This window comes from Gorilla gorilla, chromosome 7 (genome assembly GCF_029281585.2).
Source record: "Gorilla gorilla gorilla isolate KB3781 chromosome 7, NHGRI_mGorGor1-v2.1_pri, whole genome shotgun sequence".
Classification (NCBI taxonomy): domain Eukaryota; kingdom Metazoa; phylum Chordata; class Mammalia; order Primates; family Hominidae; genus Gorilla; species Gorilla gorilla.
Window position 1 is genome coordinate 32686070 of NC_073231.2, and position 25929 is coordinate 32711998.

A 25929-nucleotide genomic window follows, 5' to 3' on the forward strand; every position below is an offset into this window, starting at 1 on the left:
GGCTGGTCTCGAACTTCTGACTTCCACCCACCTTGGCCTCCCAAAGTGCTAAGACTACAGGCGTGAGCCACTGTGCCCGGCTATAAACAGAATTTTATAATCTGTTTATAATTATTTTAGTCGTAATCATAAAATACACTGACTACCTAAAAAGGCACGTAAAGGAAAAATTTATTTTTTGCAAGCCTTACAACAAGTTAACTTCGTCACAGTTGTACAATGTATTTTAAATTTAATTTGATGGTTTTTTCTTTTTGGCTTCACAAGGGTCAACTTGATATATATTTTTTAATTAGTAGTGTTAAAAAACAAAATGTCAACAAATTGCATTTAAAGATCTAATTGGCTTTTATTAGCGATTCATGAATCAGGTAGCATCCCATCAAAAGAACAGATAAGAGCTCCTCAGAGCTGAGCAGAGGAGGTTGGTTGGCTTCAGGGGCAGAAATGTGTTGAAGAAAGGAGAAATAGGCCCCGTGTGGTGGCTCATGTCTGTAATCTCAGCACTTTGGGAGGCAGAGGCAGGAGAATCTCTTGAGCCCAGGAATTTGAAACCAGCCCGAGCAACACCCCATCTGCACAAAAAAATAAAAAGTTAGCTGGGTATGGTGGTGTACGCCTGTGGTCCCAGCTACTTAGGAGGCTGAGGTGGAAGAATTGCTTGAGCCCGGGTGGTGGAGGCTGCAGTGAGCTGTGGTCATGCCATTGTACTCCAGCCTGGGCAACAGAGAGAGGCCCTATCAATAAAAATAAAAAAATAATAAAAAATTTTAAAAAAAGCAGAAATAAGGAACAAAAAGTGGATTGATTGTTTCAGAGTTACTTTTCTCATAAGATTAAAACAGAGGGGACTTTCTTATGCTAGCTCAGATAAACTGGGGCCCTTCAGATTGGTTGCTGTGAATCTCCTGTTTTGGGTTTTTGTTGTTGTTGTTGTTTTGTTTTTGTTTTTGTTTTTGTTTTTGGTCCTGGTTTTCATTTTTAATTTAAACTGGCACTTTTTAAAGTTCAGTTTGATTACGTGAGACTGCCTCCATTCTGGGTTGGTTTGGTCTGTTGGGGCCTAGTATAGGAGCTCAGTCCAAAACAATGGCCTTCCATAAATTTTAACATTAGAGGCATGGTGGCTCATGCCTGGGAGGCCGAGGCCGGTGGATTACGTGAGGTCAGGAGTTCAAGACCAGCCTGACCAACATGGAGAAACCCCGTCTCTACTGAAAACACAAAATTAGCCAGGCATGGTGGTACACGCCTGTAATTCCAGCTATTTGGGAGTGTGAGGCAGGAGAATCACTTGAACCCAGGAGGCGGAGGTTGCAGAGTGCCATTGCACTCCAGCCTGGGCAACAAGAGCAAAAACTCCATCTGAAAAAACAAAACAAAACAAAACAAAAAAACAGTAGAATAACAGTAGAAATACTTCCTAAATAAAACTATTCACTACTATAGATTTATTCTATGACCCACAAATCTCACTTTGGAGACTATCACTGCAGCGGGGAGGAGGAGGACCCTAAAATGAAAAAACGAAAACTTTAACTGTGAAGACTACAGGAATAAAACTGATTCATGTGTGAGTGTTCCCTGACATCTCCTAGCCCCGTTTCTATACAAGTCATATCTCCAACTCCCATAAAAGGAGACTTCTGGCCAGGTGCGGTGGCTCACACCTGTAATCCCAGCACTTTGGGAGGCCGAGGTGGGTGGATCATGAAGTCAGGAGATCAAGACCATCCTGGCTGACATGGTGAAAACCCATCTCTACTTAAAAAAAAAAAAAAAAAATTAGCCGGGCATGGTGGCAGGCGCCTGTAGTCCCAGTTACACGGGAGGCTGAGGCAGAAGAACGGCGTGAACCTGGGAGGCGGTGCTTGCAGTTAGCCAAGATCATGCCACTGCACTCCAGCCTGGGCAACAGAGCAAGACTCCATCTTTAAAAAAAAAAAGAGAGAGAGAAACTTCTTTCCCAGCTCTTTCAGATGGGTTCTCAGGAGAATGAGTGAAGAGAAACCTGGCCAGAATGGCTAAGGCCAGGGGAACTGGCCCTAGAAACTGAATTGATCTATAAAATAAAGAGCCAAAAGGAAGGTGAGAGGCGAGAGAGGAAGAACAGTTGGAAAGTTGGCTTGACGGGAGTTGAGGGCCTCACAGAGGCAATGGTAGCCTCTACGGCAGCTAGTATGGGAGAGCTGGGGAGTGAAGGCAGATTGGAGGAGTATGGCTGTGAGTTCTGAACTGGATCTCCTGTTTTCCTTAAAAGAGACAAAATGAAGATTGGAATTCATTTTACTTATTTTTTATTTCATTCTGTTTTTTTAGAGATAGGGTCTCGCTGTGTCGCCCAGGTTGGCGTACAGTGGTGCAATCCTAGCTCACTACAGCCTCGATCTCCTGGGCTCAAGGGATCCTCCCACCTCAGCCTCCTGAGTGGCTGGGATGTGCTACCACATCCGGCCTGGAATTCATTCTAAAATTACTTTTGGGCAGTGCTATGTGAGTCTGGTGGGGCTGAGCTATGTTGAGACCCAGGATGATTACGGTTACAAAAAATTTTCATAAGATATTATGGCTGCCACAACAAAATCAAAGATAACTCAAAATGCCTAATAGTAGGGGATCAGCTAAACAAACCGTAATATATCAACATGATAGGGGAAAGCAGGGCATTATGGGTTGATGGTGGGCTTAGGAATAAGACAATTTGATGTCTCACTCCCAATATTCTATTAGTTCTTTTACTCATCAGAAATATGTCAGCCTCGATTTCCTCATTTATACATTAGAGATAATTACATCTACCTTGTAGGGTGGTTGTGAGGATTAAATACAATAATATATGTATAAGATTCCTAATAGAGTGCATGACTCATTGTAGACATGGCAGCTACTATTAGAAAATGTCACAGTGATGTTAAAAATAATATGTATGTGGGTTAAGTAACTATAAAAAGATGTGTGCATAAAATTACCATGTTTGTACATTGACAAGGATGGAAAGTGCATTGAGAATAAATGAGGTTAGCTCATCTACTTTCCTGCTGTCCCCAAAAGAGAATGGGCTCAGGTTGCAGAACGAGTGATTTAACACGAATATAAAAGAACATTAGTATTACACAATACTGAAGAAATCTATAAAAGAAAACATTAAAACACTTTCTGCAGCGATTAAAAAGATAATTACATTGGTTCCTCATTTATTTCCCTGATTACAATGGTCAGAGGTAATTTGTTTGGCTTTGATAGGTGTTCTTTGCCTCAAGGGATTTTCCTTTCTAATTGTGTTTGTTTAGGCTAATAGAAAACTAATTTACATTCCTTAAACTACCAACTGCAGAAGGTTAGATGACTCAGAAGAATGCTGAACAGTAGGGGAAAATCCCTCTACGATTTAGAAGGTGCTAGAAATAATCCAAAAAGTAGATAATCCATGGAGGGATTAACTGTACAGGAATTCAGTTATCCCCCACATCTCTTGCGTCACCTCTCAAGCAAAAATACCCGTAACTGAATAGCCAGGGACCTCATGTATGAGATTGGGGGACCGTCAGGACCATTATTCTTCTATTCTAGCATCATGTACGGTACCTTGCTTCCCGATTCATTCCTGAAGGATGCCTTTTTTAAGGCTTTCTTGACTCAATATAACTGTGCACATCCTATTTTTAGAGTAGTTGTTACAAGGATTCTTGCTGCCATTTCAGGAAGTGAGAAGGTTGCTAGGGCGATCAGGTTCCACCCACCTCACACTGAATGGCAAAAAGAGGGTGGGAGGGGGATAAAGAGAGAGGCTTGTTTCTGTTGACTTATTGGTTATATGATCTCTTCTGGTTGAGTTTCTGAGTCCTATTATCAAAAATTTAATTTCACAAAGTGTAAATACGTTTTTGTCTTAAAAGTTTCAAACAGGGCTGGGCAAGGTGGCTCACATCTGTAGTCCCAGCACTTTGAAAGGCCAACACGGAAGGATTGCTTGAGCCCAGGAGTTCAAGACCAAAACCAGCTGGGCAACATTGCGAGATCCTGTTTCTTAAAATAAAAAATAAAATAAAATAAAAAGATGGGCATGTTGGCGTATGCCCGTAGTCCCAGCTACCTGGGAGGCTGAGGTGGGAGGATCACTTGAGCCCAGGAGGTAGAGGTTGCAGTGAGCTGAGATCACGCCACTGCACTCAAGCCTTAGCTACAGAGCAAGACTCCATCTTGAAAAAAAAAAAAAGTTTCAAGCAGGCACACATAGAATCAATAGAATAAAAAATGAAAAGCTTCTTTAACACTGCTCCCCATCAAATCTCACTTCATCTCCCACAGATAACCACTGTTCAAAAGTTTGATGTTCATGCATTTCCTTTTTTTCTAATTAAAAAAAAATTTTTTTATTAGGGCCGGACATGGTGGCTTATGCCTGTAATCCCAGCACTTTGGAAGGCCAAGGCAGGCGGATCACCTGAGGTCAGGAGTTCGAGACCAGCCTGACCAACATGGAGAAACCCCATCTCTACTAAAAAAAAATTACAAAATTAGCTGGGCATGGTGGCACATGCCTGTAATCCCAGCTACTCGGGAGGCTGAAGGAGGAGAATGGCTTGAACCTGGGAGGCGGAGGTTGTGGTGAGCCGAGATTGCACCATTGCACTCCAGCCTGGGCAACAAGAGCGAAACCCTGCCTCAGAAAAAAAAAAAAAAAAATTGTTTTCAGAGACAAAGTCTTGCTACGTGGCCCAGGCTGGAACGCAGTGGCTATTCACAGACATGATCATAGTGCACTACAGCTTCAAACTCCTGGGCTCAAGTAATTCTCCTGCTTTAGTCTCTGGATTAGCTGGGACTTGAGGCACGGCACCACCATGCCTGGAAGATTGTCATGCATTTCTATACATTCACACACACACGTATCTCCAACAGCTTAGTGGCAGTGAAATAAATTAGAGTACACCCATCCCAGGGAATACTATGTAGCAGTTTAAAAAATAAACAAAATGGCTGGGAGTGGTGGCTCACGCCTGTAATACTAGCACTTTGGGAGGCCGAGGCGGGTGGATCACAAGGTCAGGAGTTCAACACCAGCCTGACAACATGGTGAAACTCTGTCTCTACTAAAAATACAAAAATTAGCTGGGCATGATGGCGCACGCCTGTAATCCCAGCTACTCAGGAGGCTGAGGTAGGTGAGTCTCTTGAACCCAGGAGGCGGAGGTTGCAGTGAGCCGAGATCGCGCCAATGCACTCCAGCCTGGGCGACAGAGCGAGACTCCGTCTCAAAATAATAATAATAATGATAGGCCGGGCGCGGTGGGCTCATGCCTGTAAACCCAGCACTTTGGGAGGCCGAGGCGGGTGGACCACGAGGTCAGGAGATTGAGACCACAGCGAAACCCCGTCTCTACTAAAAATACAAAAAAAATTAGCCGGGCGCGGTGGCGGGCACCTGTAGTCCCAGCTACTCGGGAGGCTGAGGCAGGAGAATGGCGTGAACCCGGGAGGCGGAGCTTGCAGTGAGCCGAGATCGTGCCACTGCACTCCAGCCTGGGCTACAGAGCAAGACTCCGTCTTAAAAAAAAAAAAATAAAGTCATAATAATAATAAATAAGTGAACAAAATGTAGCCACACATGTCCTGATATGTAATGAACTCCAGAGCTTTTTGTCTTCTCATTCAGTCATAGCAGGATGAATATGGCATTTTCTATTTACTCAATTTACTACCGATACCATTACTACTGATACCTTTCCAATAGGAAGAAAGAAAAAGGAGGAGGAGGGGCAATATCTTGGCACATGCTTTTTCATGCCTTTTCATGTTCTAAATGAATATTTCTCTAGTATACATAAATAGAGGCTCAAAGGGTATGTGCATTTAACATTTTAACAGATCCTGTCAAATTGTCTTTAAAAGGTCTTTACCATTTTACATTCCCTCCAAGTGAGTTTAAAAGTATCTTCCTGCTTTCCAGTGAATCCTTTCTTACAGGGTATATTATATATATAATATATATAATGAAGAGCTATATATATTATCTAGCTCTTCAATTTTTGCCATATAGGCAAGGAAGAGAGAATTTGGGAATTTCATTGTTTTCATTTGCATTTCTCTGATTTTAGTAAAATTGAGCATATTTTATATGCTTGTTGTTCATTTTTTATAATATTCTTCATTCTTATATTAGCCCATTATTCTGTAGGGATATTTGTATTTTTCTTATTGACTTGTAGGAACTCTTTATATATCTTGGATATTAATCATTTTGCTATCATGCAATTTGCAAAACAGTTTTCCTTGTTTCTCTTTTGAATTCTAACTCTGATTATGGTTGTTTCCAGCAAGTTAAAAGTGATGCCATCTACTTTATTAAAATGGGTTATTATGTTACTATTATTTATATTAGCAACAGAGCAGAAGCTGAGAGAAAATCTGAGATTCTTTCTCTTTTCACTTCTCCTGCGGTGTTCTCTCTCAATTTGGGAGGGAATCACCTTTTCTAACAGGGATTGAAGGGCAGAGAAGATTTGAGAGGAAGGGGATTAAGTAGTAGCATGAAACAGCAAAGTAGAAGAGCTTTTCAGTTTCTCTTAATTATTTTATTTGCTGTTGTACAGAACATTAGACAGATACGGCCAAATATAAAAATACTTCTGGACTGTCTATCATTGAATACAATTCATATTATATTTTATCTCTCACTGTCTAGATTCTTTTTTAAAAAATGATTTCACTTCTAATACTAGATTAAACTTTAAAATTAAGACAGTGCTTGATGTCTACAGTGAAAATCCCAAGTAATGCTAAGTAAAAACACTGGTATCCTTATTTCCCCTTCCTTCCTTCCTTCCTTCCTTCCTTCCTTCCTTCCCTCCTTCCTTCCTCTCTCTTTCTTTCTTTCGAAAATGCATTTTTATGTTATTGTCTTGTCCATGAAACACACAAACAAAAAAATCTAAAAATTAAAATGGAGACAGAAATGTAAATAAAGATAAATTATAAATATCTCCTTTAAGCCCAATTCACTGGGTTTTTGCAGGGGTACATAGGCTACCATATGACTTAGTGATTTTAAGGAATAAGTTTGGGGAAAGGAGAAAAACAAGAGACCATTATTTATTGATTTAGAAAATATCTGTTAATGCCTGGTAAGCATGAAGGAATGTACAACGAAAAACAGGAAGAAGCCAGCCCTGCCTCCGTAGATTACTCTCTTGAAGAAAGAAAACAGAGAATCTCAAAAAAAAAAAAAAAATGCCCAGAGATGGGTATTTTGATCATCACCCAGGGATGGCCATTGAGACTTTGTGTCCCTCCTGTTGAGGAACAGATGAGAAAGTCCTAGTTTTTGATGAAGGATAGTTGTATCTTGTTAGGTAAAAACAACATTGTTACAGTTCTTGTATGGAAGTGTCAGGATCTATAGGAGGGTATATATGAATGCTGAGTAGCCAAATGGGTAAACTGTGCTGGTTACTAAGCTACTGTCCCCCAGATCCAAATTCATCTTTCTATTTTGGGGTTTGTTTGTTTTGAGACATGGTCTTGCTCTGTTGCCCAGGCTGGAGTGCACCAGTGCAACAGCTCACTATAGCTTTGAACTCCTGGGCTCAAGCAATCCTCCTGCCTTACCCATCCCAAGTAGCTGGGACTATAGGAAAGCACCACCATGCCTGGCTAATTTTTTTAATTATTATTTTTGTAGATATGGGGTCTTGTTATGTTGCCCAGGCTAGTCTCAAACTCCCAGCCTTAAGCTCTCCTCCTCCCTCAGCCTCCCAAAGTACTGGTATTACAGTTGTGAGCCATTGCACCTGACCCATATCCACCTTTCTGTGCTCTACTTTGTGAGCATAGAAGGCAGGATCTCTTGGGCTGGGCATGTGGTTCACACCTGTAATCCCAGCACTTTGGGAGGTCAAGGGGGGTGGATCACCTGAGGTCAAGAGTTCAAGACCAGCCTGGCCAACATGGTGAAACTCCGTCTCTACTAAAAATACAACAAACTAGCCAGGCATAGTGGTGGGCACCTGTAATCCCAGCTACTCAGGAGGCTGAGGCAGGAGAATCACTTGAACCCGGGAGGTGGAGGAGGTTGCAGTGATCCGAGATGGCACCATTACACTCCAGCCTGGGCAACAAGAGCAAAACTCCGTATCAAAAAAAGAAAAGAAGGCAAGATCTCTATCACCATATTTCTCCTTTGACAGCTGGCTCCCTGATAAATGCTGCCAATGAGGAGGAAGGTGCTAGAGGGAAACTGAGGGAGGAGAAACTTACTCCTATTTGGTTGCTGGTCCTATCAGGATCACCTAACTCTTGACCCTGACAGTAGCTGTTGATTCCAAGGTCCAGTTTTTTTCCCATACACCCAGAACCATCATGCTTCACCAACTGTATCAGAACCAGCTGGCTGTGATGTCATCTACTTTATTCCACAGAAATCTGGCTTCCCTATGGGGCTGAAGGTCTTCCCTCTGAGCTCTCAGTACCAGGAAAGCTGATGGTAGCTAATTCCCACAGTTCTGTCTCCCTGGAACCTCAGCATTCCCTTTTTGTCTCTTCTGTTCTCCAATATTTGCTTAACCAATCCTTTTCATTGAATTATGTCTGTTAAAATAAGATACGACTTCTGTTTTCCTGACCAAATCCTGACTGATACCTACAGAAAGCACCTGCCATGCTTCTCAGGAAATGAGGAAGCACTCCCTTACATCCAAGCTGAATTCTCTGGCCTCTGGGATAATGCTACAGACTGAATGTTTACATCACCCCCAAATTCATGTTGAAATCTCAACCCCCCAGTGTGATGGGATTAGGAGGTGGGGTCTTTGTGAAGTGATTAGGTCATGAGGGTGGGGCCCTCATGAAGGGGATTATTGTCCTTATAAAGAAGACCCCAGATAATTCATTCTCCCTCTTCTGCCATGTGAGGACACAGTGAGGAGGTGGCTGTCTATGAAGAGAGGCCTCAGCAGACACTGAATCTGCCAGCACCTTGATCTTGAGCTTCCTAAGCCTCCGGAATCATGAAAAACAAATGTCTGGGTTTTTTTCTTTCTATCCAAGTTGAGTAAAATATGTCTGTTATTTATAAGCCACCCAGTCTGATTTTTTAATAGCAGCCTGAAAGATGAAAACAGATAACGTAACATAATGCAAAAATAGTATTTTTAAATGTTTACCCATTTGCCAAGCAGGGCTCTTCTTTCTTCAAATACCTACAGTAAGTAAAAAAGAATATGGTAATTTCATATACCATAGTTCAAAATACCCATTACAAGAAAGATACCATTAAGGGATCGGTGAATAAACATTCATTGTATCAACTGAATATTAAAAGGCAGATTTAACTCCTGAGGTTATATATTTTTACCTTGGGCAAGGTTTCTCTCTCTTTTTTTTTTCTTTCAGTTTCTACATGTGGAATAATTCATATGAAAGAAGAAGTAATAAGGCTGGGTTCAGTGGCTCACACCTGTAATCCTAGCACTTTGGGAGGCCAAGGCAGGCAGATCATTTGAGCTAGGGAGTTTAAAAGTAGCCTGGGCAACATGGTGAGACTCTATCTCTAAAAAAATACAAAAAATTAGCCAGGCGTGGTGGTGTGTCCCTGTAGTCCCAGCTGGGGCTGAAGTGGGAGGATCGCTTGAGCCCGGGGAGTTGAGGCTGCAGTGAGCTACGATCACGTCACTGTACTTCTAACCTGGGTAACAGAGCCAGACCCTGTCAAAAAAAAAAGAGAAAGAAGAAAAGAAAAAATGAAAGAAAAGAAAAGAAAAAATAGTTTTTTTAAAGTGAAAGAAATTTTAAAAATGGAATTATAAAGAGAAATCAATTTTAGAATTTGAAAGATGAAAAAACTAACGAAAAAACAGGAACATGAAACTCCCCCATCTGAAATGTTTCAATATTAATAGTATGAGAATTTACAAAACAAGTGAATGATCAGTTCCGTTTTTCTATTTCAGTGTATACACATATCACATATGTGATAAGTACGCACATATGTGTATAAGTATGTACACATCTGTAGGATTAGAAATGTGTGTGTGTGCACCTCTGAGCTTCCACTTGAATACTTGTTGGTATAGGTTTATTACAATATATTATTTAGGACAGAAACTAAGTCTTATTCATCTTGACATCTCCAGTAGGGTGCTTACAGAGCATGTTACAGGTATCTATGTTTATTGAATTGAAAGAATGTGATTGTGAGAATGAATATCCTTATGGATGTATCAGTACAATGTATCTTTACATATTGGTGTTGAGGTGCTTTTCTGAGCATCAGTGCATATGTATATTTCAGTGAGTGAGGAAAGGAAGACTAACGTGGGGACACGTGGCAGAGAAGGGGGTTATTAAGAGAGGAAGGGAGAGTAATGAACATACGTGAATGTCTCACTTGCTTTATCCCATACACCCTCTGTCAGCTTTCAAAATTGGGACTGATGTTTTTCCCTCCTCTTGGCACTTGCTACATTCTCTAGTGCTGTAAGAATGTTCCCACGTGGAGAGGTGGCTCAGGCCTATTTCTTCTCTTTTTATGGAAGAGGCTGAGGAGCTGGTTTTATGCTTCCCACACATCATGCTTTCCTTCCTTTTTTAACTCTCAAGCTCTGGTTGCCAAGGACATACAAAACAGGAATTGAAATAACTGGTTCAACCACCACTTTGGGACCAGTGAAATGTCAGTTTTGCTCTTGGCCAGGGAATCTCTTCTGTCACAGACACTTTTTGCACATAAGAGAAGAAGAAAAAGACCCTCCGCTGCAGCTAACTGCCACCTGGGCTACCAGGACCCTCAAATAATGGCAACAGATAAACTCAGAATTTCTAGATGAAAAGAAGTAGAGGAGAATCTGTAGAACACAGAAGATTCAAAGTATCTGGATTCAAATATTGTCTGAATTCTTCTCTATCAATCATGCATCGCCCAACCCATGCAACCAATGTTGTCACTTTTCTGATGTCCAGGGATTTCTCTCCTCCTAACTCCTACTCAATTTATAGTTCACGCTTCACTTAGACCTTACAGTGTTTGTTTTGCTCTCTAGTGGTTTCTCTTAATTTTATTTTCCCAAGTAGATTACAACCACTTTCTCTTACATGCTCCACAGCACCCTCAAGTACAGACTCCATGGAAGGCCCTCAATAAACCACTTTGCTGATTGACTAACAACAAGAAAGCTTCAGAAGTCATAGAATTTTAGAGCTAAAATGAATCCTAAAGGTCTTTTTGTTCGATTCCTATATTTTAGAAAGGATAAGCAGAGGACCAAAGAGGTTATATTTACAGATATTTTAAAAATCCCTGGGTCCAAACTATGTGTTCAGCTCAACACTGCACTTGATTCCTCACCAGATCCTTGGTCTTCCCCATTCTGACTTCCAGCCTTACATTCTTGATGAACTTCTGCCCATGCTTTGGTCTGACTATAGGAAGAAGAAGAGACTACAACAGAGCTTCAAGAGGAAGTTGAAGCATGGTGTCCAGTGATGGTGTGGCCCACTGGAAACAAAAGGAAACTGACTTAAAGGGGAAAAGACAGTCAACAAGAAGGTAGTAGAAAAGGAATGGGGTGGATGTTGGGAAGTGCTACGCAGGTTAAAACACGAGACAAAGTCTAAACAGAGTCCACGCAAGTCCAGCTCTTTACCAGAAGGCATCTAGACTCAAGTAGAAACTGATGGGACAGAAGGGGTAGAGGAAAGACACTAGACTGAAAGTCAGGAGACCTCAGATCTGGTTCTGACTCTACCCTTGACAAGACATATCATTTTGGGCAGATAATTTTGTTGTCAGGTTCTCAGTTGGACTTATAGTCTTATATACCCTGGTTCGGAGCAAGTCTTTATTTCAAAGATTTGCAATCAGGTTCTTCATTTTAAAGAGCTGGAAAACAAAGTATTTCTTCCAAATGGAAATATTAAAATGGATCTTCTTTTCTTGCAAGATGCTGCAGTCTGTTTATATCACAGTTTACTCAAAGCCTGCTGTTAAGTCAAAATCCCACGGTTGTTATTTTAGTCTGTTGACACTGTAGTTACATATTTTACTGTGTGACATCATTACAATGTAGGAGTGAGATATTTAGGGGCCCCTAAATAATGATTGATTGATGGTAACTGGGTGCTTTTTCTCAGAACACTTTTTTAACATGTACTGTACAACATGTGTGAACCATACCCTAAAAGAAATGTGGATCACTTTCCTTTCTTTTAAAAAACTGTGTATATTTAAGGTATACAACTTGATGTTTTGATATACACATACATAATGAAATGTCAAGGAACTTATCCTATCCGTCATCTTCCATAGTTACCTTTCTATGTATGTGTGATAAAGATCACTTTCAATTAAAACACTAGTTGGCAAAGAAATACACACTTTAAAAACATTCCTTCACCCAAAATTCACAATGCTTGAAGAACTTACTAATCTGTTATATATGCCTATCCTGATGACGCAGTTTTTTTTTTTAGGCGTCTAAATTTGAATTTAGAGAATTCAATCTTCTGCTTAAAACCTGCTGTGAAGTTAAAATCCTGTGACTCTTATTTTAGTCTAAGATAGTTACATATTTCACATTTTACTACAGAATAGAAGAAAGACAAAATTAAAACAAAAACAAAAAACAGGGCCTTAAAATTTCACTGATCATTGGTGACAAATGCCCTCATTTAGAAGTGTGGAAGCCCCTTGAAATTACTGTCTGGATGCCTTTTGGCCAGCTGTCTCCTCGGGCATCTATTTTTAATTCCTTTCACACAGTTAGAATGTTAGATCCAGAAGGGACCTTCAAGGTCATCTGATCCAATCCACTCATTTTACAAAGGAGGATAAAGCCCAGAGAAGGTAAAACTGGTACAGCTGATTTGAAACCAGAGTTTTTCAATTCCAGAGTTATTGTCCTTTGTTTACTTACATGTATGGGGGTGTGTGTGTGTATAATATACGATACATATTTATGTTCTAATTTGTTTTAAAATTGGAAACATTGCTGCATTGTATGAAGTAAGAAAATGAAAGCTCTCTCTTCTAACACACCCTCCTCTGTCCACCAACACCCATATAACTCTTTGGGAAAAACCAGTATTAACAGTTTGATATAGCTGGGCATGGTGGTTGACGCCTGTAATCCCAGAGCTTTGGGAGGCTGAGACAGAGGCTCACTTGTGCTCAGGAGTTTGAGACCAGGCCTTTTCTCTAATAAAAACAAAAACAAATTAGCCGGGCATGGTGGTGTGAGCCTGGTGGTCCTAGCTACTTGGGGGAATGAGACAGGAAGATAACTTGAGCCCAGGAGGTGGAGGCTGCAGTGAGCCGTGATTGTGCCACTGTACTCCAGCCTGGGTGACAGAGTGAGATCCTCAAAAACAAACAAACAAACACCAGCTTGGCATAATCATACACAAATTCTATGTGTGTGACTCTGCATTTGTACACAACTTACATGTATATATACACACAAAGATTTTTAAAAATAATTTTATGCCACACAAGAACCTAAATAAACCAAAAAATTATTATTATTATTTTTGGAATAAAATGGGAGTTCGGGACAATAAAATACATATTATCTTGAGAAGTGATCATTACATTGGATAAAAATCTATTAAAGAACCAATGAGTACTGTGATGCACTCGTTCCCCTCCATAACTGAAGGATTTATTTCCCCACCTGTTGGAAGGCTGCTGGTTGACAGTTACAAGCTTGAGAGAGCTGCCTTGCCCAAGGTCAGACTTGGCAGGGGTGGGTAGGCAGCTAGCAGCCACTGAATGTTCGGTCAGTGTGGAAGTATAAAAACCAGACCCTCTCCCTCCCTTCCCCCTTGCCACAATGTAAGACAAATGTTGGGGTTTGGATCTCTGTCCCCACCAAATCTCATGTCAAATTGTAATCCCTGGCTGGGCACAGTGACTTATGCCTATAATCCAGCACTTTGGGAGGCCAAGGCCAGCGGATCCCTGAGGTCAGGAGTTCAAGACCAGCCTGGCCACCATGGTGAAACTCCATTTCTACTAAAAATATCAAAATTAGCCAGGTGTGGTGGTGGGTGCCTGCAATCCCAGCTACTCAGGAGGCTGAGGCAGGAGAATTGCTTGAACTGGGAGGCAGAGGTTGCAGTGAGCCAAGATCACACCATTGCACTCCAGCCTGGGCAACAGAATGAATTCTGTCTCCAAAAAAAAAAAAAAAAAAAAAAAAAACTGTAATCCCCTATGTTGGAGGTGGAGCCTGGTGGGAGGTGATTGGATCATGGGGGCGGTTTGTCATGGTTTAGCACCATCCCCCTAGCGCTGTCATCAGCGGGAGTGAGTTCTCATGAGATCTGGTTGTTTAAAAGTGTGTGGGACCTCCTGTCTCACTCTTCCTCCTGCTCCTGCCACGTAAGATGCCTCCTCCTGCTTTGCCCTCTGCCACGATGGAAAGCTCCTTGAGGCCGCCCCAGAAGCAGATGCCATTATGTTTCCTGCACAGCCTGCAGAACTGTGAGCCAATTAAACCTCTTTTCTTTATAAATTACCCAGCCTCAGGTGTTTCTTTACAACCAATCTGAAGCATCATGGCAGCTTCAGGGAGTCCTATGGGGTCAGTGGAGACCTCACTGAGACTGCATTCCAGCCCAACTTCTTCCTTTGCCCTGCATCTGACCCTTTTCTCTCCTTTTCCTTTTATTTCCTTCCCTTCCCAGGTGCTGATCCTGAAAGTCCTCTCCAGTCAATGCTCTACATGCTAATCTCCGAATCAACTTCTCTAAAAATCGAATTGCAAGAGGCATTCAGGCAATTTTTTGCCTCCTAAGACACTTTTCTTCTCCACAGCTGGTAAATTGATCAAGACTCGTAATTTTTCGAAGAAAATTTCTGAAAATCAAGGAATCTAATTAATGCGTATTTGAATTCAAGTCACTTTTTCACATGTGTGTAAAACCTTCACAATTCTATGGGAAGACAGAATTCAAAATGAGACCCTGAAGTTTTGGTAGGGGAAGCAGATAAACTGTTATATAAACTGTGGGAGAGCTTCGAGCATTGCAAACAGGTGCTCAGTAAATTACTGTTGAGCTGGATAAAAACTATTTTCTTTCTTTCTTTTTTTAGAGACAGGGTCTCTCTCTCTCTGTCACTCAGGCTGGAGTGCAGTGGTACAATCATGGCTTACCCCAACCTCCAACTCCTGGGCTCAAGCGATCCTCCTGTCTCAGCCTCCCAAGTAGCTGGGACCATAGGCATGCACCATCACGCCAGGCTAATATTTTATTTTACTTTTTTTTTTTTTTTTAAATAAAGATGAGGTCGCACTATGTTGCCCAGGCTGGTCTTAAACTCTTGGCCTCAAGCGATCCACCGGCCTCACCCTCCCAAAGTGCTGGGATTACAGACCTGAGCCACTGTGCCTGGCCCCCAAAATTTTTTCAATAGATTTGCTTGGTGTTCCTGGCTAGATGAAGGCTGAATCTCTCTCTCTCCCTCTTTCTCTGCCTTTCCTTTTGTTTCTCCTGGTCCGTCTATTTTTTTTCTCATTCTCTTTCCTCTTTCCTCATTTCCTTTATCATTTTCCTTTTTCAGTCTCTCTCCATTTTATTTCTCACTATTCCAATCTCTACCTTGGCCCTTCTGTTCCTCTTCTAAAATTGCTCATCAGTAGAAACTGATTCGACTAGAAATAGAAAGTACTGAGCAGGAGGGTTCAGGTTTGATGACAGCTTTGCCAAGGGATGAGCCCATCTGTTGAGTTTAGAGGGGCAGAGGGGCAAATCCAGGCTAAGGACACAAAGATGAAGAGGCAGGAAGACAAGAGTCAATGAAACAGGTACCAGGGAGTAGACCTGAACTCTAATTCAATTTCTTTTTTCTTTTTCTTTCTTTCTTTTTTTTTTTTTTTCCTGAGACAGAGTCTCACTCTGTTGCCCAGGCACTGAGTGTAGTGGTGCAATCTTGACTCACTGCAACCTCCACCTCCTGGGTTCAAGTGATTCTTCTGCCTCAGCCTCCCGAGAAGCTGGGACTACAGGGGTGCATCACCATGCCCAGCTAATTTTTATATTTTTTAGTAGAGATGGGGTTTTACCATGTTGGCCAGGCTGGTCTTGAATTCCTGACCTCAGGTGATCCACTCGCCTTGGCCTCCTAAAGTGCTGGGATTACAAGTGTGAGCCACTGTGCCTAGCCCTGACTCCATTTCTTATGCTTCAGGAACCAAACCAGGTTCCTGGAGGTACAGAGAGAAAAGACGGAATCTCAACTCTTCATGCATGGGAGTTGACTGGGAAAGCCAGTAAACAGTGATGAGAGCAAAGAAAAGGAAGCAGGACACAGGGGGAGGCTTCACAGAGGAAAAGACATTTGAATGGACTCAGATAGGAGGCGAGGGCGAGAGCACATGCAAAGGCATGGAGGTGTGGGAGAGCAGGGTTCACCCGGGGGCCCTGAGCCGGGCCTGGGCATCGGATGTGAGGGAGCAGTGGCAGGGGTGGAGCCGGGAAGTTGGCTGAGGTCAGATCATGAAAGATCCTCAACGCTATGCCTGGGGGTGTTGGAATTTACTCTTGGGAGTGGAGTCTATTATTGGTTTCACATAATAGAATCGGAATCTTAGAAAGATCTCTCTGGGACAAGAATAGAGGATGGAGTGGCAGGGACAGAGCCAGTGAAAGCAGTTAGGGGGTGACTGCAGTGTACTAGGCAAAGGGTGCAGACAGTGTCAGCTGAGAATGGAGCTGGAAGTAGATAGGCGGGTGGAAAAGAGAGGCCTGAATGAGAGATTGGGAGGAGGACTCAGAGTACTGGAAAGCAAATTACATATGGAGGCAAGGGAGCATTGGTAGACACTTCTCTGTGTGCCTCTCATACTCCGAAACATCTTGGCATGCCAAGAATGCAAGGGCCTGAGCATTCGTGGCGAGTGCGGTGGCTCACGCCTGTAATCCCAGCACTTTGGAAGGCTGAGGCGGGTGGATCATGAGGTCAAGAGGTCGAGACCATCCTGGCCAACATTGTGAAACCCTGTCTCCACTAAAAATACAAAAATCAGCTGGGTGTGGTGGTGTGCGCCTGTAGTCCCAGCTACTCAGGAGGCTGAGGCAACAGGATCGCTTGAACCCGGGAGGTGGAGGTTGTAGTGAGCCAAGATCGCACCACTGCACTCCAGTCTGGTGACACAGTGAGACTCTGTTTCAGAAAAAAAAAAAAAAAAAAGAATGCAAGGCCCTGAGCATTCGTGACTTGGGCCATTCTTGCAGGTTGTGTCTGCAGTAAGGCAACCTTGAGGGATGAGGTAATGTCTCCCTTTGGGAGCAACAGCAGGCTGACTTACTGCTTACTATGAAAAGAAGTGGATGCCCTGGGCTCATTGTTCCTCAGCTGGGTGCAAACCACTGTTACGTGTATCATTTACCTGGGCCCTATGTGTCACACCTGTGGGATGGGGAGGACCAGCAGAACCCATGCAAACATAATGTTCATGCCACTCGCTGCTTTGTGAGTAAAGTTGTTTTTGACCCAAGAATCTCATCTTTTATTGTGAAACAGCAGAGTCTTCTATTCCATAAGTCACAGGCTAACTTATTAGCTTGTAATCTGGGGGGAAAATCAAATCCCAGACTGGACAGGGAGAAGCAGAATTTCTGGCTTGATTGACTTGGTACAAAATAGTGCCTCTCATAACGGGGAGGAACTGGTGTGTAGGAGCAAGAGGATGAGGTCAGTTTTATATATGGTGATTGTGTTTTCCTGAAAAATAGGTGTGGTCCTTGCATACAGCGATTGGTCACTGGAGCTCACAGACCTGTTGGTAAATTCTGTCCCTAACTGAAGCAGGAATAGAAACCCCTAGAGGCTGGTCAGTCTCACACCCCAGCCGTCCACCGTGATCCTTTAGTGTATTCCGCTAGCACCTTCCCAGAGTGCAGGTGGAAAATAAACGTCTTTGTTGTTGTTGTTCTTATCGTTGTTGTTGTTGAGACAGAGTTTCCTCTTGTTGCCCAAGCGGGAGTGCAATGGTGTGATCTTGGCTCACTGCAACCTCCGCCTCCTGGGTTCAAGCGATTCTCCCGCCTCAGCCTCCCGAGTAGCTGGGATTACAGGTACACACCACCACGCCCAGCTAATTTTTTTTTTTTTTTTGTATTTTTAGTAGAAACGGGGTTTCACCATGTTAACCAGGCTGGTCTCGAACCCCTGACCTCAGATGATCCACCTGCCTTGGCCTCCCAAAGTGCTGGGATTATAAGCATGAGCCACCGCACCCAGCCATGAAAATAAACGTCTTAAGAGAACCTGAGTAATGTGAATAATCAGTTGAAATGTATGCATTTTATGTATCTTATTAAATGTGCAGCATTACCCAGCAACCTCAACTATACCAAGAAAACTGGGTTTGGGGGAATGCCATGGACCACTCTCTCCTTTCTCAGTCCTGGTGGTTCCAGGGGAGAACAAGTGATGGAAGAAAAAAGGCGAGTGGGGTGGGAGAGGAAGGTGACAGCGGGGGAAAGAACAAATCCAAGACATTTTTTTCTTGGGCAAGGACTTTGGGTCTATTGCCAGCCTTGCCCATATAGCATGGGTTCAATAAAAGTTTTTGAATATCTTCATTTTGGTTTTTATTCATCCATTACACAATCTTAAATAATCCCTGTTCATATTTTGGTAAGTAAAATTTTAATATCTTTTTTCCTTTCAGTCATGGATTCAATTGTTAAAATAGTTCTGGTCACTTACCCGGTCATTCAATAGCTGATGGTTTAGGGGTGTCCAGGTGCTCATCTTTGTCTGCATTTTGGGACCATCTGTGCTTTTTGGAGGTGCAAATGCCATCATGAAACAACTGGATATCCTTCCATAAGAAAAACAACACCTGTCAGAAGAAGTGAATCATATAACCCTCAGAAAACAAAAATTACTAATACCAGCCGGGCACGATGGCTCACGCCTGTAATTCCAGCACTTTGGGAGGCTGAGGTGGGCGGATCACTTGAGGTCAAGGATTCGAGACCAGCCTGGCCAACATGGTGAAACCCTGTCTCTACTAAAAATAAATGTAATAAACAAACAAACAAACAAACAAATAAAAAATAGCCGGGCGTGGTGGTGCATGCCTGTAATCACAGCTACTAGGCAGGAGAGTCACTTGAACTCCAGAGGTGGAGGTTGCAGTGAGCCAAGATGGCACCACTGTACTCCAGCCTGGGCAGCAGAGCGAGACTCCACCTCAAAAAAAACAATACTAATACCATATAATTTTTTAGCATGTTGGCAGAGGGAATGCGGTGGGAAGAGCATTTATTGGGGGCATGTTATATGTCAAGCACTTCATACATCTCCTCAATGGAAGTGCACAATTACCTGGTGAGGTGGTGGGTTTTAACTCATTTTACACACGAGGAAGATTTGGCTTATTGATGTTATCCTGTCCAAGGTCATACAGATAGCAAGTGGTGTAACTGGTAGTCGGACCCAGGTCAGTTTGATGCCACTTTATTTTCACTGGACTCTGGGGGGAAATCCAGAATCACTCCTAGCTAAGGACATACTATATTGGCCAGGAAGAGAAGTATTTTACATTTAAAATCATCATGCAATATGAGACACTTCATTCTTGTCCCTTGTTATATTAATTCTCCTTCTCCCCTCTTTACTTCCAGATATCCAAGTAACAGGAACTCCTGCCTGACAGCGTATTGAAGAGGTAGCATGGTGGGAGAGACAAAGCCAAGGCTTTGGAAATGAACAGATTTGAGTTTATTGGGGGAAACTTGCTATTTTTAGTTATCCAGTGTATGTCTGCCTCCTTTTGATTAAAGCACTTTAATTTTCAGGAGGAATTAATTTTCCCTCATTGTTTAGAGCCTGATGGTTTAATTAATTAAGGTAGCCTGTCCTTCCCCAGCCAAGAGATGGTCATGAGACCAGGCTAGGCCAGTTGGGCTGACAATAGCTTACTCTTAATCTTATTTTATTTTATTAACTGATTGATTTATTTTGAGACAGAGTCTCGCTCTGTCGCCCAGGCTGGAGGGCAGTAGTACGATCTCGGCTCACTGCAAGCTCCGCCTCCCGGGTTCACACCATTCTCCTGCCTCAGCCTCCCGGGTAGCTGGGACTACAGGCGCCCGACATCACGCCCAGCTAATATTTTTTGTATTTTTAGTAGAGACGGGGTTTCACCGTGTTAGCCAGGATGGTCTCGATCTCCTGACCTCATGATCCACCCCCCTGGGCCTCCCAAAGTGCTGGGATTACAGGCGTGAGCCACCGCGCCCGGCCAAGATGGAGTCTTGCTCTATCACCCAGGCTCGAGTGCAGTGACACGATCTCGGCTCACCACAACCTCCGCTTCCCAGGTTCAAGCGATCCTCCTGCCTCAGCTCCCCTAGTAGTTGATTGGGAGTAGTTTTGATATATACACTCAGGGTTGCAGGCTTCTGCATTTTCCACTCTGTGATGGTGGGTTTCACAAGGACAGGTAGAAGAGATGGCTAAGGGGACCAGGGCCTGCTCGCCTGATCAATGGGCTCCACAAATGACCCCACAGCAACAGATACTGGACATTTTTTATTTTTTGAGAAAGAGTCTTGCCCTGTTTCCCAGGCTGCCGTACAGTGGTGCAGACATGGCTCACTGCAACCTGCACCTCCCAGGTTCAAGCGCTTCTCCTGGCTTAGCCTCCCGAGTAGCTAGGACTATAGGCACCTGCCACCACGACTGGCTAATTTTTGTATTTTTAGCAGAGATGGGGTTTCACCATGTTGGCTAGGCTGGTCTCGAACTCCTGACCTCAGGTGATCTGCACACCTCAGCCTCCCAAAGTGCTGGGATTACAGGCACAAGCCACTGTGCCCGACCTTTGATAATTTTTTTTTTAATCATTATATTTTGGCTAGTATGGGATTTTCCCAAACACTATCTGAGATCTTTGAGGTTCTCATTTAACATGTAATATTCTCTCTCAGGAAGATAAAGCCCACGTTTTAAACCCTCTGGGGTGTCAAGACAATGCCTTCCTTCAGTTGCCTGTTGCCAATATGCCACTGGAATGAGGGGCACTCAGATCAGCACTCAGGTTCTTTTCAGCCTCAACAGCTAACTATCGGACTCACATTTAGGTAAGTTACTAAGCCGAAAGAAGTGATTTCATTACAGTAATTTTAACTGGCAGCTAATGATAAAAGTACATGTGAGCAGGCAAGTTATAGATACAGGCCGGCATGGTGCCTCACACCTGTAATAGCAGCACTTTGGGAGGCTAAGGCAGGCGGATCACCTGAAGTCAGGAGTTCAAGGCCAGCCTGACCAACATGGTAAAACTCCATCTCTACTAAAAATACAAAAATTATCTGGGCATGGTGGCCCACCTGTAATACCAGCTACTCAGGAGGCCGAGGCAGGAGAATCGCTTAAACCCAGGAGGTGGAGGTTGCAGTGAGCTGAGGTCGCGCCACTGCACTACAGCCTGGGTGACAGAGTAAGACTCTGTCTCAAAAAAAAAAAAAAAAAAGTTACAGATACAAAGTGTAGCCACTGAGTCTAGATCTCCCCAGCTAAATAGTGATGTATCTGTTTTTGTTGTTGTTATTTATTTATTTTCTACATTTCTTCTTCTTCTTCTTTTTTTTTTTTGGAAGAGTTTTGTTGTTGTTGCCCAGGCTGGAGTGCAATGGTGCGATCTTGGCTCACTGCAACCTCCGCCTCCTGGGTTCAAGTGATTCTCCTGCTTTAGCCTCCCTAGTAGCTGAGATTACAGGTATGAGCCACCAGGCCCAGCTAATTTTATAGTTTTAGTAGAGACAGGGTTTCACCATGTTGGTCAGGCTGGTCTCAAACTCCTGACCTCAGGTGATCCACCAGCCTAGGCCTCCCAAAGTGCTGGGATTACAGGGGTAAGCCACCGCCGCGCCTGGGCTACATTTCTTCTTTTAAAACTAGTTGTTTTGTTGCCTGTAATCCCAGCACTTGGGAGGCTGAAGCAGAAAGACTGCTTGAGCCCAGGAATCTGAGACCAGACTGGGCAACATCGAGAGACCTTATCTCTACACAAAGTAAAAAAACCAAAAAATTAGCTGGGCTTAGTGGTGCACGCCTGTGGTCCCAGCTACTTGGGGTGGGGGCAGAGGGCTGAGGTGGGAGAATCGTTTGGGCCCAGGAGGTTGAGGCTGCGGTAAGCTGTGATTGCACCACTGTACTCCAGCCTGGGCAAGAGAGCAAGACCATTTTTAAAAAATAATAAAAACATAAAAATTAAATTCGTTGTTCTGAATCCTTTCTTAAGAGCTACATGGCTCTTGAAGAATATGATGAAAGCTATGAATTCTCCCCCTAGAAAAATGCACATACACGCAAAATTTTGCTTACCCCTGCTCTATGCTGAACAACTCTCTCCTTTCCAGTTTGTGTAGGAAACCATGTGACTGATCCTAGGCACATCCTTCTGAATGAGAAGTAGCTTTCCTTGGTAACTCCCCCAAGCGCCTGCACTGGTTGTTTTCTTTTTCCTGGTTCCTCAGAGCTACATGTCACTTAGATTAGACTTTCTTTCAACCTGCTTGAAGATGGGTTTTCAGCAGATGGGCCTGGCCCCAGGAAGCAGCCCTCTTGGCCATATAGGCCTGCTGAAGCCTGCCAATGTGGACGTCCTGCCTCGTCTCTTGCTATTATCCTTTTACAGTATTTTCCTCCTTCCTCCATTCCAGAAGACAGGCAGCGTGTGTATTTGCATGCACATACATGTTCACAGAACAGACCACTTGCTACTATTAAGAAGACAGATTTTTTTTTTTTTTTTTTTTTTGAGATGAAGTCTCACTCTTTTGCCCAGGCTGGAGTGCAGTGGCGTGATCTCGGCTTACTGCACCTACGCTTCCCAGGTTCAAGAGATTCTGCTACCTCAGGCTCCCGAGTAGCTGGGATTACAGGCATGCACCACCATGCCTGGGTAATTTTTGTATTTTTAGTAGAGATGCGGTTTTCCCCATGTTGGTCAGGCTTGTCTTGAACTCCTGACCTCAAGTGATCTGCCTACCTTGGCTTCCCAAAGTGCTGGGATTACAGGCGTGAGCTGCTGTGCCCAGCTACAGAGATTTTCATATAACACATACAAAACATAATTGTCCCCACTTAATCAACAAAATAAAGCAAGTTGTCATCCCTCCTTCCACAGATGTCTTGCTGTTGCTTTTTTGTGATCTCCTTCCCTGTAAGGACTACCTTTGAATATTCATCTTTTTTTCTTTTTTTTTTTTTAGAGGTGGAGGAAAATCTCGCTCTGTCGCCCAGGCTGGAGTGCAGTGGCGCAAACTCGGCTCACCACAACCTCCGCCTCCCAGATTCAAGCAATCCTCCTGCCTCAGCCTCCCAAGTAGCTGGGATTACAGGTGCCTGCCACCACACCCGGCTAATTTTTGTATTTTTAGTTGAGATGGGGTTTCACTATGTTGGTCAGGCTGGTCTCAAACTCCTGACCTCGTGATCCACCCACCTCGGCCTCCCAAAGTGCTGGGATTACAGGCATGAGCCACTGTGCCCAGCCAAATATTCATCTTTAATTTTTCTTAGAATTAAAATACAGAAAGAGGGCCTATGACCCTAGTTCTTGACATATGGTTCTAGTTTCATTTTCAATAGCAAGGATGGGTCCCCTGGCCACATATTTCCAATTTGATCTTCTAAGCCTTTTTTTTTTTTTTTTTTTTTTTTGACAAGGTCTTGCTCTGTCACTCAGGCTGGAGGGCAGTGGTGTGATCACAGCTCACCATAGCCTCAACCTCCTGGGCTCAAGCAATTCCTCATGTCAGCCTCCCAAGTAGCAGAGAATATAGGTGTGCACCACCACACCTGGCTAATTTTTTTTGTGTGTGTGTGTGTGTTTTGTAGAGATAAGGTCTTGCTTTGTTGCCCAAGCTGGTCTCAAACTTCTGGGCTCAAGCAATCCACCACCTCAGCCTCCCAAAGTGCTGAGATTACAAAGGCGAGCCACTACCTCCTGCCTTAAGCCATTCTTCACACTGTCATCATTATTTAACCACCTTACTAAGTATCTACAAGGCAGGTGTTAGGGGTACAAAGATAAGAGTCTGCTTTAATGGAGCTCACAGTCTCCTGTTAGGTATTTTTTAAAAGACCAGTTGATCATGTCACTTTTCAGCTCAAAACCTTCAGAGGTTCACTGACGGCTACAGGATCCAGACTTCCTCGCGTGGAAGTCTAGGTCTGCCATGATTTTACCTCCATCTACTCTTTCAGTCTCACCTGGCCCCACCTTCATGCACTCTCTGCCCAGACACACTGAACTCACGGCCACTCTGAGAACGTGCCACACAACTCTGATGATTCTTGGCTTATGTGGTTTTCTGATGCTCACTGCTCACCTGAATCATCACAGTAGTATATCATAGGTACTCAATATTTGTTAAATCAATAGAAAAAATGACTACAGCAGTGCAAGTGGGGAGCAGTTTAAGGATTAAAACTTGTAGAAATGTTTGGGAGGCTGAGGTGGGTGAATCACCTGAGCTCAGGAGTTCAAGACCAGCCTGGACAACACAGTGAAACCTCGTCTCTACCAAAAACAAAACAAAAACAAAAAATTAGCAGAGCGTGGTGGTGTGTGCCTATAGTCCCAGCTACTTGGGAGGCTGTGGTGGGAGGACTGCTTGAGCCTGGGAGGCAGAGGTTGCAGTGAGCCAAGATCATGCCACTGCACTACAGCCTGGGGGACAGAGTGCGACTCCATCTTGAAAAACAAAAAAACACCACCACCACCACCACCACAATTTGTAGAAATGTTGACCAAGTGTGGTGGCTCATGCCTATAATCCCCGCATTTTGGGAGGCTGAGGCAGGATGATCTCTTGAGCCCAGGAGTTGAAGCCCAGGAATTCCAGACCAGCCTGGGCAACACAGCAAAACCCTATCTCTACAAAAAAAAAAAAAAAAAAAAAATGCCGGGTGTGGGTGTGGCAGTGGGCTCCTATAGTCCCAGCTACTCAGGAGGCTGAGATGGAAGAATTCCTTGAGCCCAGGAGTTCAAGGCTGCAGTGAGCGATGATTGCACCACTGCAGTTCAGCCTGGGCAACCCGGCAAGACCCTGTCTCAAAAAACAAAAACCAACCAACCAAAAAAAAAAAAAAAAAAACCCTTGTAGAATTGTAGAAATGTAGAGTGAAACTCAGAACATGATACTGGGCTCTGGGGTTATATGCAGAGTTTACTGAGCATAATAGGACTGGGTCTCTCTGCTAACAGAATTTACCCATACATTGTAATATCATCAGACAAGGGAATCTCAAATTATTATCAGGAAATTATCAAGAAATAGGGTATGGGTAGATTTCAATACGAATTCATCTTCCGCTTAACTAGTTTTTAAAAAGCAAGAACTATAATACAACGCAAAGAGCTAATGCTTGGTAGGCATATAATTATCTGTGGGTTGTTAATTTCACAAGTATGAATATCTGGCAGTTGCACTGTAGCCCAAATGAGAGGGCACAATGAAATCCCCAAGAGCACTGATAAAGCTCATGAGAGGCCCTGGAGCTTTCCAAAGAGAGAGTCTCCACCTTTTTCATGCACTGCCCACAGCTCTCACCTCTTTTAGCTTGTCTCCCTCTTCAAGCCTCAAGCGCTGACGTTGCCACAGTTTCATTAGGTCAGCTTTTTCTCCGACTCCCTCCAGTCCCTCACCCCTCCCAGCTTCCAGCAGCCCAATCACCGTCTATAAATCCCGTCGCTGGCATCCGGGGTCTCTTAGGCAACAATGTGTGGGCTCCTGATTGGCCGCGAGATCCAGGAGGGCTGGCTACAAAATTGGGCACGGGGATAAAATTAACAAGTGTGGCGGCCAAGAGCGTGGGAGGGACTGCAATGTCTCAATATAACCCTAGAATGAAGACGCGTCGAATCCTGAAACAAGTAGAGTTGAAAACCTTCATTCAAGACGTAG

General features: G+C 43.5%; 1 protein-coding gene across 7 annotated transcripts in view; it reads right to left on the reverse strand.

Moving 5' to 3' along the window:
- The window catches only part of FBXO16 (F-box protein 16), a 64910-nt gene extending 38981 nt beyond the window's left edge, over nt 1–25929 (reverse strand). The window contains exons 1-3 of one of the 7 annotated variants that reach the window (XR_008667702.2): nt 25576–25925; nt 18710–18824; nt 9162–9197 (exon numbers count right to left, since the gene is read on the reverse strand). Coding sequence is in view for 6 of the 7 variants with exons in the window: in XM_019032453.4 (XP_018887998.3) it covers nt 9162–9197; nt 18710–18808 (135 nt within the window). In the remaining variant the exon portion in view is untranslated. Of the gene's footprint in view, nt 1–9161; nt 9198–18709; nt 18846–25575 lie in introns of all 7 variants that reach the window. The other 6 variants (XM_019032453.4, XM_019032454.4, XM_004046836.4 and 3 more) reach the window with 6 other exon arrangements.